Source organism: Adiantum capillus-veneris, chromosome 3 (assembly GCF_014529385.1).
Source record: "Adiantum capillus-veneris isolate H3 chromosome 3, ASM1452938v2, whole genome shotgun sequence".
Lineage (NCBI taxonomy): Eukaryota > Viridiplantae > Streptophyta > Polypodiopsida > Polypodiales > Pteridaceae > Adiantum > Adiantum capillus-veneris.
Genome location: NC_140933.1, coordinates 151463554 through 151476690, shown reverse-complemented (window position 1 = coordinate 151476690; position 13137 = coordinate 151463554). Strand labels below are relative to the sequence as shown.

The window sequence follows — 13137 nt, the reverse complement described above, 5'->3', positions numbered from 1 at the left end:
TGTGTGTGTGTGTGTGTGTGTGTGTGAGAGAGAGAGAGAGAGAGAGAGAGAGAGAGAGAGAGAGAGAGAGAGAGAGAGAGAGAGTGAGTGAGTGAGTTTTAAGTTACTTGTGATAGACCCTCATGACAAGAAATGAAAATACTCATCCATAAAAATCCATCACTACTTGCAAGCCACTACCTCTATCAACCAATCATATTATTTGCTAAGAAAAAGTAATATTACACTCATGAATTATAATCACTAATTATACACCTTGTCTGTGTAATTGGTAACCTCAACCAACGACAATTTTCTGTGACAAAAAATAATTTTAATCAAAGGCTAAAAATAAATTCCTATTTTTCAGTCCAAGGTCTCTCTCTCTCTCTCTCTCTCTCTCTCCCTCCCTCTCTCTCTCTCTCAATAGTTTCCTACGACGCTAAAATTCTCTTCTTCTTCATGATGGTATCGCGGACGTATCATACGATGCACCATTCTCTGCTGAAGAAAGGGCTCTCGCGTTCTCTTGCGTGTGCATGATCGGGATCTTGATGCACGTTCAGCAACTCATTTGCGTCCCTCTCAGAATATCCTAAGCGATTAGATTGCACGTGAATAAGGTCAGCTATGGCAGATGATGCAGAGGTTCATAAGCTCACGCAGGCAGCCTTCCATGACTCAGACATTAGCGTGATGATGGCTTTCCGTGTGTCAAAGAGCCATGGCAGGTGGGGTGTTTCTGCTGGACGCAGAAGCAGCTTGGCCTCCAAGCAGAGAGTCTTGGCTCTCACATGTGAGTGTACACTTTGTAATTAGCTGTTTTAAAATTTTTAAATTCTATATTGTTGTAATTCACAATCAAACTTGGCAGCTTTTTTCTGTAAGGAGTTATACGTGGTCCCATTTGTTAGACTGTGCTGCAAATTCAGCATCACAAGCCTACGATTTTTCGACTAATGGCTTGCTAGGATCCACAATATGCAATATTGGTGTAGTATTCACCAAGTGTTATAGTGTCTTAAAGCTTTCATTGAGACGCTCATTCCAGACAACAAGAGGATTACCTTTACGATGAGGTCCTGAAATCTTCGGTCCTTTCACCCATCCTTTCAAAAGTTGCGTAAGCGGAGCAACAACTTTAGAGTAATCCTTGATATTTTTGCAAAAAAATCCTGTAAAGCCTAGAAACGATTTCACTTGGCGTACATTCTTTAGAACGGGCCAACTTCGCACTTTATCCAGCTTATCAAGGTCACCGCGAATTCCATCATGAGTAATAATCGTTAGAGTTCACATTCTTGTCTGGTGGTGACTCCACTATCTCCCAGGAGCAGATTAGGGAGTGAGGGTTGTTTTGTGGTTGTGCCCGGCCATATTTGAGGTTGACGTATCTTTCTCCACAATGAACTCCACGATGTTGCCCACCTAATAGGTTGGTATGAGGTGGGACCCTCGTTCCTAGGGTTCTCCGGGGTCAGAGTCTCGAGACTTCTGCATTTCTGCTACTACATATGTGTCAGGTTGCTTTTAGTGAGTTTACATATTTATTAGCATTTTTAACCATTTTCAGTATCGTTGGGTCTTTTAGGCATGTAGGGCAATTCCACGAATTGCCTATATATGCAAACACCCCCTTGCACCTTTGGCATGTTGTTCAGTGCATAGATCCCGTGTTTGGGGCACTCTCTCTCTCTCTCTCTCTCTCTAGCGTTTTTCAGCTTGCTAGCGTTTTGCAGTGTGTGTGCAGCCACTTCTCTCGCATTTTCTTTCGCCACCAACGATCTCTCTCTGGCGTTATTTCCATCGATCTCATCTTCTCTCTCTCGTGCTCCCTCTCCTCAGCGTGTGGACAGCCTAACGTAGTGTTTTGTGCTTGCATGTGATTGCAGTGCTCGTACGGTGGGCGGTTCGCGCTAGAAGCTTGTATACGGGGCGGTCTATCGCGATAGATCCGAGATCCATTGGCTGCCCGGTCTCGAGAGGAGGTTTGCTCGCACTTGTAGACGAGTTCATCACTCGATTCACTCTTTCCGCTACACCTTTGACATAGTATTAGAGCCACGGCATGCTCTCGAATCGGATTGGTGTGCGTGTTTTTGGTGCTAAATTTCCACGACGAAAAGAGACGGTTTGCTGTATTTTTTGTGTTTTTCACTCATTTGGGACTTATTTTGGTTGCAGTGGGTAGATTTGAAGTTTTTCTCTCTTCTACCTCGACCTAGCCTCGTCATGACTCATATGCCTAGAGAGGAGTGATGATGATTTTGACATGAATGAGTACAACGTAAGGTTGTGACCTGCAGTGGTGGCGAACCACCCGTCAACAAGGAGTGGGGAGATTAGTCCCAGTTCTACTCTGGTGTAGGTGATCGACCAATCAAGATACCAACCCTTCCTACCTTCCCCTTGGATCGACAATTCAATGGCAAGAACTATGCCATTTGGAAAGTAACCATGATGGCGGTCTTCGACTCTTACGAGCTTGGAGGCTTTGTATCAAGCAACTTTCAAAAGCCAAAAAACCCGGCGAGAGCGAAGCTATAGGAGCGTGTCAATGTTCGGATCCAGTTTTTTATTATCCTCAACAGTACACTATCAATCATTAGTTACATCGGATTGATAAAGGACGAGAAGTTGATTTGGGATGATCAAGTTTCTCCAATGAAGCGGATAGCCTTCGAGGTGTAGTTGAGGACCTTGAATGCGAAGACCTCATCCATGAGGGATCGCATCAACAAGACGCAAGAGCTTCAACAAGAGATAACTAAAAGTTAATCAATTCAAAGGACATGACCATCTAGCTTTTGGCTCAATTACCTCCTCGGTATACCAATTTCTATTCTTCGTTGATTATGAGTGGCTGGTCGTATACCATTTCTTGGGACGAGATTGTTCCAATGTATTAGACCAAGAGGAGCGGTTTAATACGGGGAAGAAGTTAGGCCCCGAAGCCTTGACCGGTTCTTCCGACAACAAGAAGAAGAAGCAGGAGGGTAAGAAGAAAAGCAACAACAAGAAAGGAAAGAAGAGTGACGTTGAAAAGGAAGCCTTGAAGGCGGAACGAATTGCAATTATTGTGGGGAGAAGGACCATTCTTGGCTGGCCATATGTGAGGTAGACGCACCTTTCTCGGCGATGCACTCCATGGTGTTGCTCACCTGGTAGGCTTGCATGAGGTGGGATTCCCATTTGTAGGATTTCCCGGGGTCAGAGTCTCGAGGCTTTTGCATTTTTGATACTAAATATGTGCGTTAGGTCACTTTCAGTGAGTTTACACATATATTAGCATTTTTAGCCATTTTTAGGATCGTGGGTTTTCCAGGCAATTAGGGAAATTCTATGATTTTTTTATATATGCAAACACCCCCTTGTACTTTTGGCATCTTGTTGTGCAGAGATCCAACGTTTGGCTCTCTCTCTCTCTCTCTCTCTCTCTAGTGTTTTTCAGCTTGTAGCGTTTTGCAGTGTGTGCGACCACTCTCTCCCTCTCTCTCTCTCTCTCTCTCTCTCTCTCTCTGGCGTTTTTCCTAACGATCTTAGCTTCTCTCTCTAGCGTTCCCTCTCCTTAGCGTGTAGACAACCTAACCTACACAGTTTTTTTGTGCTTGTAGGTGATTGCGGTGTCCATACGGTGGGCGGTTCGCGTAAGGAGCTTGTATACGAGGAGATCTATCGCGATAGGTCTGAGATACCTTGGCTGCCCGGTCCCGCTAGGAGGTTTGCTTGCACTTGCAGACGAGTTCATCACCCGATTCACCCTTTTCCGTTGCACCTTTGACATGGTATCAGAGCCACGGCAAGAGTACAACTCCTGAGGGTCCTCTACTCTTAGACTCTACGTCGCGATGTTTTGCAGAGTGAGGCCCTTGGGTTCTTCATAAACAGTACAAGGGTTGCCTAAAAGCAGAGCCCCAAAAGCATCTACTCTCTAAAGCTAGCGCTGGAAACTGCCAAAAGGTGCTAGCGTGATTTGTGAGAATCCGTATAGCTTGCCACGTGGCACTAGCAGCGTAAATCACGGAAAATCCGTACAATAGCTGTCACATCAGGATTTATACAGTGGGCCACGTTAGCATGCAACATATTTTACAGAAAACCTCCTCAGAGTTCATGTCACAAAGTGATGACGTGGCATGTCCAATTGAAGAGAGATGGCCGAGTGGACAAGAGAAACTGAACTGACCAACTTGAAGAACTTACGAGCACTGATTGTGGGGCCCGGAACCCTAAATGGCAGAAGCTTGCACTTTGAAAGAGATTTTCGTAAATCACACTGACATGCTGACGTGGCGGGGCTGTACGGATTTTTCGCGTTTTGCACTGGCTGTGCCACGTGGCAAGCTGTACGGATTTCCACAATTTTCGCTAGCTTTTGGAAGTAGATGCTTTTGGGGTTTAATGCTTTGGAATTGATTGATTTTGGGGCTCTGCTTTTGGGCATGCCTTGTAATGTTTATAAGGACCCTTGGGGCCTCGCTTTGCAGAGCGTCTAGACGCAGAGTACCCTCGGGACCTGTACCTTGTTGTGATCAATAATAAAGAATTACCAAAAGGGACGCTTTGGGGCCAGTGCTTCTGGGCGCAGAACTCCGCCGTGCCGTATCGACTCTCTTTCTCTCTATTAAAGTTCAATGATTTTGAAGTTTCAGTTCGTGTTTTGCTATTGATTTCTTGCTTGGAGTGTCCAAGCTTGTAACAGTTCAAGCTTTGGGTTTTTAGGGTTTTAGGCCCCACAGTCGGTGCTCATAAGTCCCTTAAGGTTCAGTTCTTCAGTCTCTTCTCTTCCAGGTGGGTATGCCACGTTATCACTTTGTGACATTCCCCCCCTCTTGAAGAAATTGTAATCGCCCTTGATTACAACTACAAAAGAAACTTTCTTCAATAGACACTGACTTTATGTACTCATGCACCAGACTCCACCAATCCAACACGTCTACAGAGATATCAGTCACTGATTAATCACATTTTTGTCAAGGGTCTGAGATACAAATCCTGATTATTGTAACCATTTAGCGATCACATCCAAATCGTGTTGATCTTTCACGGATGTCTTGATCTACTAAATCTTGTTACTATCAGATTCATATCCTTTCATTTCACATTTCAACCAAGCAAACCATGCCCATGACCATCCCCACAAGACAGTACAATACTTGATTACAACTACAAAAGAAACTTTCTTCTGTAGAGACACTGACTTTATGTACTCATGCACCAGACTCCACCAATCCAATACGTCTACAAAGACATCAGTCACTGATCAATCACATTTCTGTCAAGGGTCTGAGATACAAATCCTGATTATTATAACCATTTAGCAATCACATCCAAATCGTGTTGATCTTTCACGGATGTCTTGATCTACTAAATCTTGTTACTATTAGATTCATATCCTTTCATTTCACATTTCAACCAAGCAGGGTTGTCCACGTTCGACGTACGGGACGTTCCGTACGTTCCATACCGTACCGTACGACTTGTACGTTCCGTACATGAGTCGTCCTTTTTTTTTTTTTGGTGTGGGAATGTTTTGCATCTCGACTGCATTTGAACAAGAGCCCAATGGCTGCATTGGCTCAAACCACCATGACCTATGTGCGACGAGGCTTGGGTAGCGGATCTACTATGGCCGCCACCACTTTGGAGATCATGATTCTTCTTTCTTCGGAGATTGCCGTTTTCAATGTCCATGGACAGATCTTTCATGTTCTAACTTGTAAGACTTAAGTTACAAGTATTTAGTACTAAGCAGTGTTAGAAAAAAGCCGGGGTCTAGTGTATTTTAACCAGTTGAAATTATAAAATCCCGGTTAGATTTTGAGCTTGCCTCTAAGAAAACCGGCAAATTTACACAAGTTTTAGTGTAATTACCGACAAAAGCTTCAAATTTTGACCTGAAAACTCAAGTTTTCCCTTATTTTGATCGGTTAGGAAATATGTTTGTTTCTAGCCCTGGTACTAAGTACTAAGGTCGATGTCATGACTCATATGATCTTTCATGTGTAAGACGCATGATTTTTTTTTGCATCGTACGTTACGTCACCGTACGTCTAATTTTTTTTAGTTCGATTAGTACCGCACGTCTTCGTACGTGTACCCGTCGTACGTGACCGTACGTGTCAACTATGCAACCAAGCAGACCATGCCCATGACCATCCCTAGAAGACAATACATTCACATAGCATGCAATTCACAAAATCAGACACTTGATTCATACTGAACACTGTGTTTCAATCAATTAATGTAGCCATCTCATTCCGTCTAGAACTCTTGATGCACATACATCACTGTGCAGCCATCTCATCCTTCCGGAACTCTTGATGCACTCATGACAATCCATCAATCTCATTTAGATAGACATCTTGATGCACTAGAATCTCATTCAAACCACATTTAGTTCACTTAGCCATCACATCTAGATCTCGTTGATCTCTAACAGATATCTAGGTGCACTAAGTTCATACTGAACACTGTGTTTCAATCAATTAATGTAGCCAATGTATGGGGCGCCAGTCTTTGGGGCCAACAAGGTGTCATTGTCTGCTTGGAAGCACTCTAGCCGCCAAGTCGTGTTTCGTTTTGAAGTGTTGACTTCCAATCACAGGCTTATTCGTGAAGTTTCTTTGTGCCGTAAAGTCAAGTAGAGTTCAAGTAATGATTCGGGTGAAAGCTAAAGTCTACCGCCCTACGCGCCGGTTTCATGGTCTTGTCGTCGGGAGAGAATCACTTTTTCCTCAAGAAGTGAGCCTTGGTTGGTTTCGGCGAAGACACAAAGCACAAGAACTTGGAATTACACTATGGCTGACATGACAAATGACGTAAGGGAAGAGGGTTCCTCTTTGCAGGACAGACAAGAAGTTCCTCCAATGCTCGAGGTTGGCGAGAGTTCACAGCCACCACTGTCTGTGCCTTTTGTTGATATGAATGCTCCACAAGTTCAAGGGTTTATGACTGGGCAACTAGACGAGAATGCGTTCAAGACACAGTTGGTTGCTGCTGTGAATGTGTTTTTTCAGTTGGTGCGAAATCCTAGGTTTATGGAATTTTTGCAAGCGTCACGAGTGTCACAGCAGACAAGGCAACTTTCTCAAACAGGAGAGCCCGTTGAGGCTCAAGCCCAGGTCCCTTATGCGTCCTAGTAGGGCAGGGAGCACTCGCATGTTGTGGAGTCAATTGGGGCTCCAAGGCAAATTCCTTTTGTCCACGAACACGTGGCTAGGACGGGTATTCCACAGGCTTTACCAGTTTAGGCAACCACCTTTCGGAGTCCAAATGTTGCATTAAGTGGACAGGGAACCAATTTCCAGGCTATGCAACAGGTTTTTCCACCACCCACGGTACATGCTGGGTATTTTGGGGGTGGATCTGTGTTTCAAAGCATGGCTAGTTATGCACCTAGAAACCATCAATATATGCCAGGAACAGTCTTTGGGGGTATGCAAGGCATGATGCCAAACCCCATGTATGGTAATATTGGCATGCAACAAGGGTTTCAGTGCAATCAGAGCCAGTTTGGGGTGCCACTGGGCAATTTTGGCATGGCTGGTTTTTCCGACCAGCAAGCAAATATGGCTTAGAATGCCAATGGCCAAGGAGTTGCCGATGGTCCCTATTATAGTGCTTATGTTGCAGACACTTCCCTATGATAATTTGGGAGCATTGGAAAAGCCAAAACCATAAAAAGAAGGTAGTGCAGCTGCGAAGTTTGATACTTTCAACGGATAAGACGAAGGCTCTTACTTTCCTCCAACAGTTTGATACAGCATATGCAGGGGGGAATATTACATAGGCCTTCAAGGTCAGGAAAGTTGCCACTATCTTGAAAGGAAATGCGCGTTCATGGTGGACGACGTTGTTGATGCAAGGACTGGCACCCGCCACATGGGTTTACTTCAAGCAAATGTTTGCATCTGCGTGGCTGTCAAATGAATTTGAGGCGGATGTCATGACAGATTGGCACCAACTCACTGTGGCTACTTGCAAGAGCCTAGAGGAGTACAATTGGAGGTTCTGTAAAGCGTTGATCTCAGTAACTTCCTACAAGTTTGTGCCATTGACAAAGTTGATAGAGAAGTATTGTTGTGGGCTGCCTAAAGGGCTCATGAATTACTGTATAAAGAATAAAGTGGCCACCCTTACTCAACTTATGGAAGTTGCCAACATTGGTCATGCCTTGTTGAAGGGAGAAGACAGTGGATTCTAGGGCAACGTAAAAGGGGGCCAGTCAAAGAGAAATTTAGCAAAGCCAGTGCATCTGGTTGCGGAACTCCGTCGTGCCATGTCGTCTCTTCTCTTCTCTCTCCCTCTATTTTCAACTTTGTTCAATTGTTTCCAATTTCCCTCACGTGTGTTGTTGTAGATCTTTGGGTTGGAGTGTCAAGTCTATTACAAAAGAGGTAACTTGTAACGAGACAAGCACCACATGCCAACGGAAAAAAACAAACTGAACAACTTTAAGCACTTCAAATAACACTGAATTGAAAGAGATGCCCGACCTACAAGACGGGTAGTGGCGGAGTCCACCCCAAGAGAGCACTTGTCACGATTGTGACAATATTGCAGTATTACATACACTCCTAGTTGCAGATATGCAAAGTGCCATGCCAAGGAGAACCCCTACGCTTGGATGGTCACAACCTTTCGCTAAAGAGACGTGCCTCTTTGCCAAAAGCCACACTCCTTCGACGACTGGTCACACCCCTTCGCTCTACGAATGCGACTCTTTGCCCAATGGTTGCAGCTCTTCGCCGAAAGGATGTGTCTTTACGTCTCAAGTCATGTCTCTTCACCAAGAGACATGTCTTTTAATTTGTGTCTCTTCGTCTCCTATATAAGGAGCCTATTGTACTCAGTTTCAAGCAGTCATCAATCAATCAAACACAGAGTCTTCTGAGTCTTGTTTCTGATTTCAGTTCAAGTTTCTTAAGTCTTAATCATGAGTTTAAGTACTTAATTAAGGATTAGCACCTAGAATCCTTACAGTTTTCCCAGGACCCGAAGCCTGTGAGACGCGCTACCCTCTCCCCTCCTTCCCGGAGTTGCATGGAAGCAGAAGAAAAATGGATTGCAGATTGCGATGCCGATGTTTAACCCCCTGATGTAAACCTCTCCTGCAACCTCATCCAAACATGCACGCACCCTTTGGTGGCTGATTTGCAAGCAATTGCTTACCCGGGCTGAGATGGAGTGGTGGCCACAAATTTCCCCTTGCATGCTCCCGTGCCCTTTGGTGTTGACCCAGGGTGGCTGAAGTGCACCCTTTTGCATCTTCTCCCAAGCGTTGCAATCTTCAAGTGGCAGCATATTTCCAAGCGCAAGCAATTCACCAAGCGGCAGCAAATTTCAGCCACGTTGAACTTCTTACGCTTGTCTTTTATTTCACGCTGGGCAGTTTTTTACGCTGGCAGCTAGTCAAATTCAGCGCAAGGTTTTTTATTAAAACCACCCGGCCATGCACTTGAATTAAGTGGCCGCCCAAGACCCAATTGTTTTAAGCCTATGTGAACACCTTTAAAATCCCAAAACCGTTAAAAAATTACCCAAACACTCCAGCGATGGCCTATTTGCAGCGTGGGTGCTCTCCGCCAGTCAATTCGAATGTCCTGCATTTCTCCAGCCCCAAAGCTTCAGGCAGCCTCATTGTGTGCACACGATGGCTGACAATGGACTTCCTACACCTACCCTCTACTTCTCGTACATAGACGAGATACCAATGAAGAATTACGAGTGTACCCCTCTGCACACAAAGTGCTCTTGTTTTTTCCGAAGCCTTTTTCAGCGCCGGAACCCCGTCTAAACATAATTTCCGCTCTCGGAGTACCCGTCCCAGAACTTGCACCTGTTCGAGAGTTCCCTTTGAGGCGTAACCATGCCGAATTCTCAGGACGGAGGTGGTCAATCTGAAGATGCCCTTACTCTTATCAAGGAGCAGATGGCCACACTTTCCATAAGTCTCGCATCACTTCACACTCGCTTGGATGAGATGCAGACGCAAAACACTTCTCGAAGTCGTCCTGTTGTTTCTCGGACTACTAATGCAGCATCTTCAACACCTTCTTCTGAAGCTTCAGTGGACGAACCAAACAAATTAGATCCAACTGAAGAGGTAGACAATCGCGAACTTAATTTAATTTACAAAATTTTTAATGCTGCAGAGAAGAAGAAGCTTGATGTTAAACTGCCGAAACCATACACTGGTCGCCGCGACAAGTCGTGCTGGACCAATGGCTATTCAAAATGGAGGTCTACTTGTCCAACACGGACTTGGTCGAGAGTAAAAAAGTTGCACTTGCTAGTTCTTTGCTCAAGGACACAACATTTCTTTGGTGGCAATGACGGGTTGCTGATGGTAAATACACACCTTCTTGGGATAATTCAGGCGTGCTATTCGCAAGGCGTTCGAACCTGCCAATGCAAATTTTCATGCCCGGTCCTCTCTTCGCTGCTTGAGCCAGACAGGTTCCTTGGCCGCGTACATCATAGAGTTCCAAAGGCTAACTCTGGAGATAGAGACCTTTAGTCTCTCTGATAAACTTCACAGCTTTATCGACGGACTCGAATCCAACTTGAAGGACGATGTGCACAAATACAACCCTACCACCTTGGATGCTGCAATTGCCTATGTAGAGCTTCTTGGCGATAATCGGCGCCCTACACGGAATTTTCTCCTTGGTGACAGATCTTCAAACAACGCTCGCTTTTCACAGCGCGATCGCAGAGACAGCTATAGCCAAAGTCAGCAACATGAGTCTCAGTTCAGACAGCAAGCAACGCAACCTTATTCAGCTTCAAGGTTCTATTCTCAAGATTGACAATCTCAAAGCAGATCTTCTTCACATGTTCCTCCACTTGATCGTGGTAAAGGACGCGATTTTTCTTAAGATCGGCATTCCAATACTTAGCAAGGCTCTTCGTCAAATGGATCTTCAACTTCAAAGAAGGAAGGATTATGTACAATTTGCGGTGGTGACCATAGATGGTATCAATGTCCAAAGAAACCAAATCCGTCTAGTTCGAAAAGAAATTCCAAACACGGAAACATCATCGAATTCTGAACAACCAGATTCTGCTAAGGATAAAGGAAAATCTGTGGTCAATACGATTCGTGTCTCAGAGGATACGACTATTCTTATGAAGCATGCTCAATGCAATTCTTCAGTTTTGGAGCCTCTCTTAAAGCAAGTTTTGAGTCTTCTTGGAACTATCAATGGTCGTTTCATCAATGTTTTGGTGGACAACGGGATGTTCTATTAATTTCGTCAGCACTTAGATAGTTCAACAGCTTGGCTTACCAACTCAGAAGACATCTCACTTATATGATGTGGAATTAGCAGATGGATCAATTTTGACTTGTGATCAGACAGTTCAACAATTGCAGTTTGAGATTCAAACTTATCCAGATCATTTGGATTTCGAAGTCATGCTTTTATCTTACTACGACATGATTCTTGGTCAGCATTGGTTATTCCAATATGATCCAACAATTAGCTTTCGAGGACATACTATCAACTTGTTCAAAGATGGACGTGAATTGACTTTACACGGGCTTTCTCATGCGGAAAGAGTGATTCAAGCCTAAAGTGTACTAGTCAAACAACATGATACAGTGGATTATGAAGAGAATATGATTTCCGGTGCAGATGCAGATATTATTATTGATGAATTTTTGAATTCATTAAATTCTCCTGAATCAATTGCTGAAGACAAAGATGATTTCAAGCAAGAAGTTTTTACAAGTGATACTTCGTTACCAGACAAAGATAAGGAGATAGTCGCAGATTCTGAGTTTGAAGACGACTATGCTTTCTTTGATTCTTTGCTGGATGATGATATGCCAATTGCAAGTCATGAAGTGACAGTTCCTAAAGATGATTCTGAAGAATATGGGATTCATTATTGGACGATGATTACACTCTTAAGCCAAAATCCTCTCCAGTGATTCATAAAGTTAAAGTTACCCCATCTGAAGAGTACCTTGAGAAGATTTCCTCTTCCCCAAATATTTCGCAGTTACTAGAAGATTTTGAACTAGAAATCTTACATGGCATGAAGAATTTTGAAGATCAAACTCTTGTTGCAGTCAACCTAATTAAGCCAGATTCCTCTAAAAAGTCTTTGAATAATGCAATGACATGGGATTTAGCAGTCAAAGCAAAAAGGTCTCGCAAGAAGCAAAGGTTCAAGACAAAGGTTTCCGATAACTCAAAGATTGAAGATTTTCAAAGATTCAATGCTTTTCCAGAGTTCTATCAATATCAGAAGTCATTTCTTTGACACGGGCTCTTATTTTAAAAGGGAGGGAATGTCACGATTGTGACAATGTTGCAGTATTACACACACTCTTAGTTGCAGATATGCAAAGTGCCATGCCAAGGAGAACCCCTATGCTTGGATGGTCACGACCTTTTGCTCAAGAGATGTGTCTCTTCGCCAAAAGCCACACTCCTTTGACTACTAGTCACACCCCTTCGCTTTACGAGTGCGACTCTTCGCCCAATGGTTGCAGCTCTTCGCCGAAAGGATTTGTCTTTACGTCTTAAGTCATGTCTCTTCACCAAGAGACATGTCTTTTCATTTGTGTCTCTTCGTCTCCTATATAAGGAGCCTATTGTATTCAGTTTCAAGCAGTCATCAATCAATCAAACACAAAGTCTTCTGAGTCTTGTTTCTGAGTTCAGTTCAAGTTTCTTAAGTCTTAATCATGAGTTTAAGTACTCAATTAAGGATTAGCACCTAGAATTCTTACAGCACTGGCCCCAAATCATGGCGCCCCTTTCAATATTTCTTTATATTGCTTCAACATGGTACAACTCCCTTGGCTCTGCTTTGCATCTCCCTTGCGTAGACTGCTAGAGTCAGAGCCCATGGGTCATATTTAAAGGCCCTTGGCCTCTAAAAGCAGTTTATATGAAAAGCATTCAATTCTAAAAGCATTTGGCCTTCCAAAAGCAGCCAACGCCAAATTTGGCCATTCCTTACAGTTCTGCGGTCTGCCACGTCAGCACCTGCCAGCACAATTCGCAGAAGTTTGTACAGCCTACCATGGTCATCATCAACATAAAACCCGAGCATTCGTACAGTTGCGATGTCATCAACAATTTCTCAAGAGATTGTGTATGTGTGTGGTCGTGCTTTATTTTAATACCTTTAGGTCCC

General features: G+C 43.9%; 1 protein-coding gene across 2 annotated transcripts in view; it reads left to right on the top strand.

Annotated features, from left to right (window-relative positions):
- The first annotated feature begins 390 nt into the window (after positions 1-390).
- LOC147461951 (exocyst complex component SEC3A-like) overlaps positions 391-13137 on the top strand; it is a 125570-nt gene continuing 112823 nt past the window's right edge. Inside the window, exon 1 of one of the 2 annotated variants that reach the window (XM_086509414.1) lies at positions 391-775. In XM_086509414.1, coding sequence (XP_086365540.1) covers positions 610-775 — 166 coding nt within the window. In that variant the 5' untranslated portion in view covers positions 391-609. The remainder of the gene's footprint in view (positions 776-13137) is intronic. The other variant, XM_086509413.1, reaches the window with a different exon arrangement.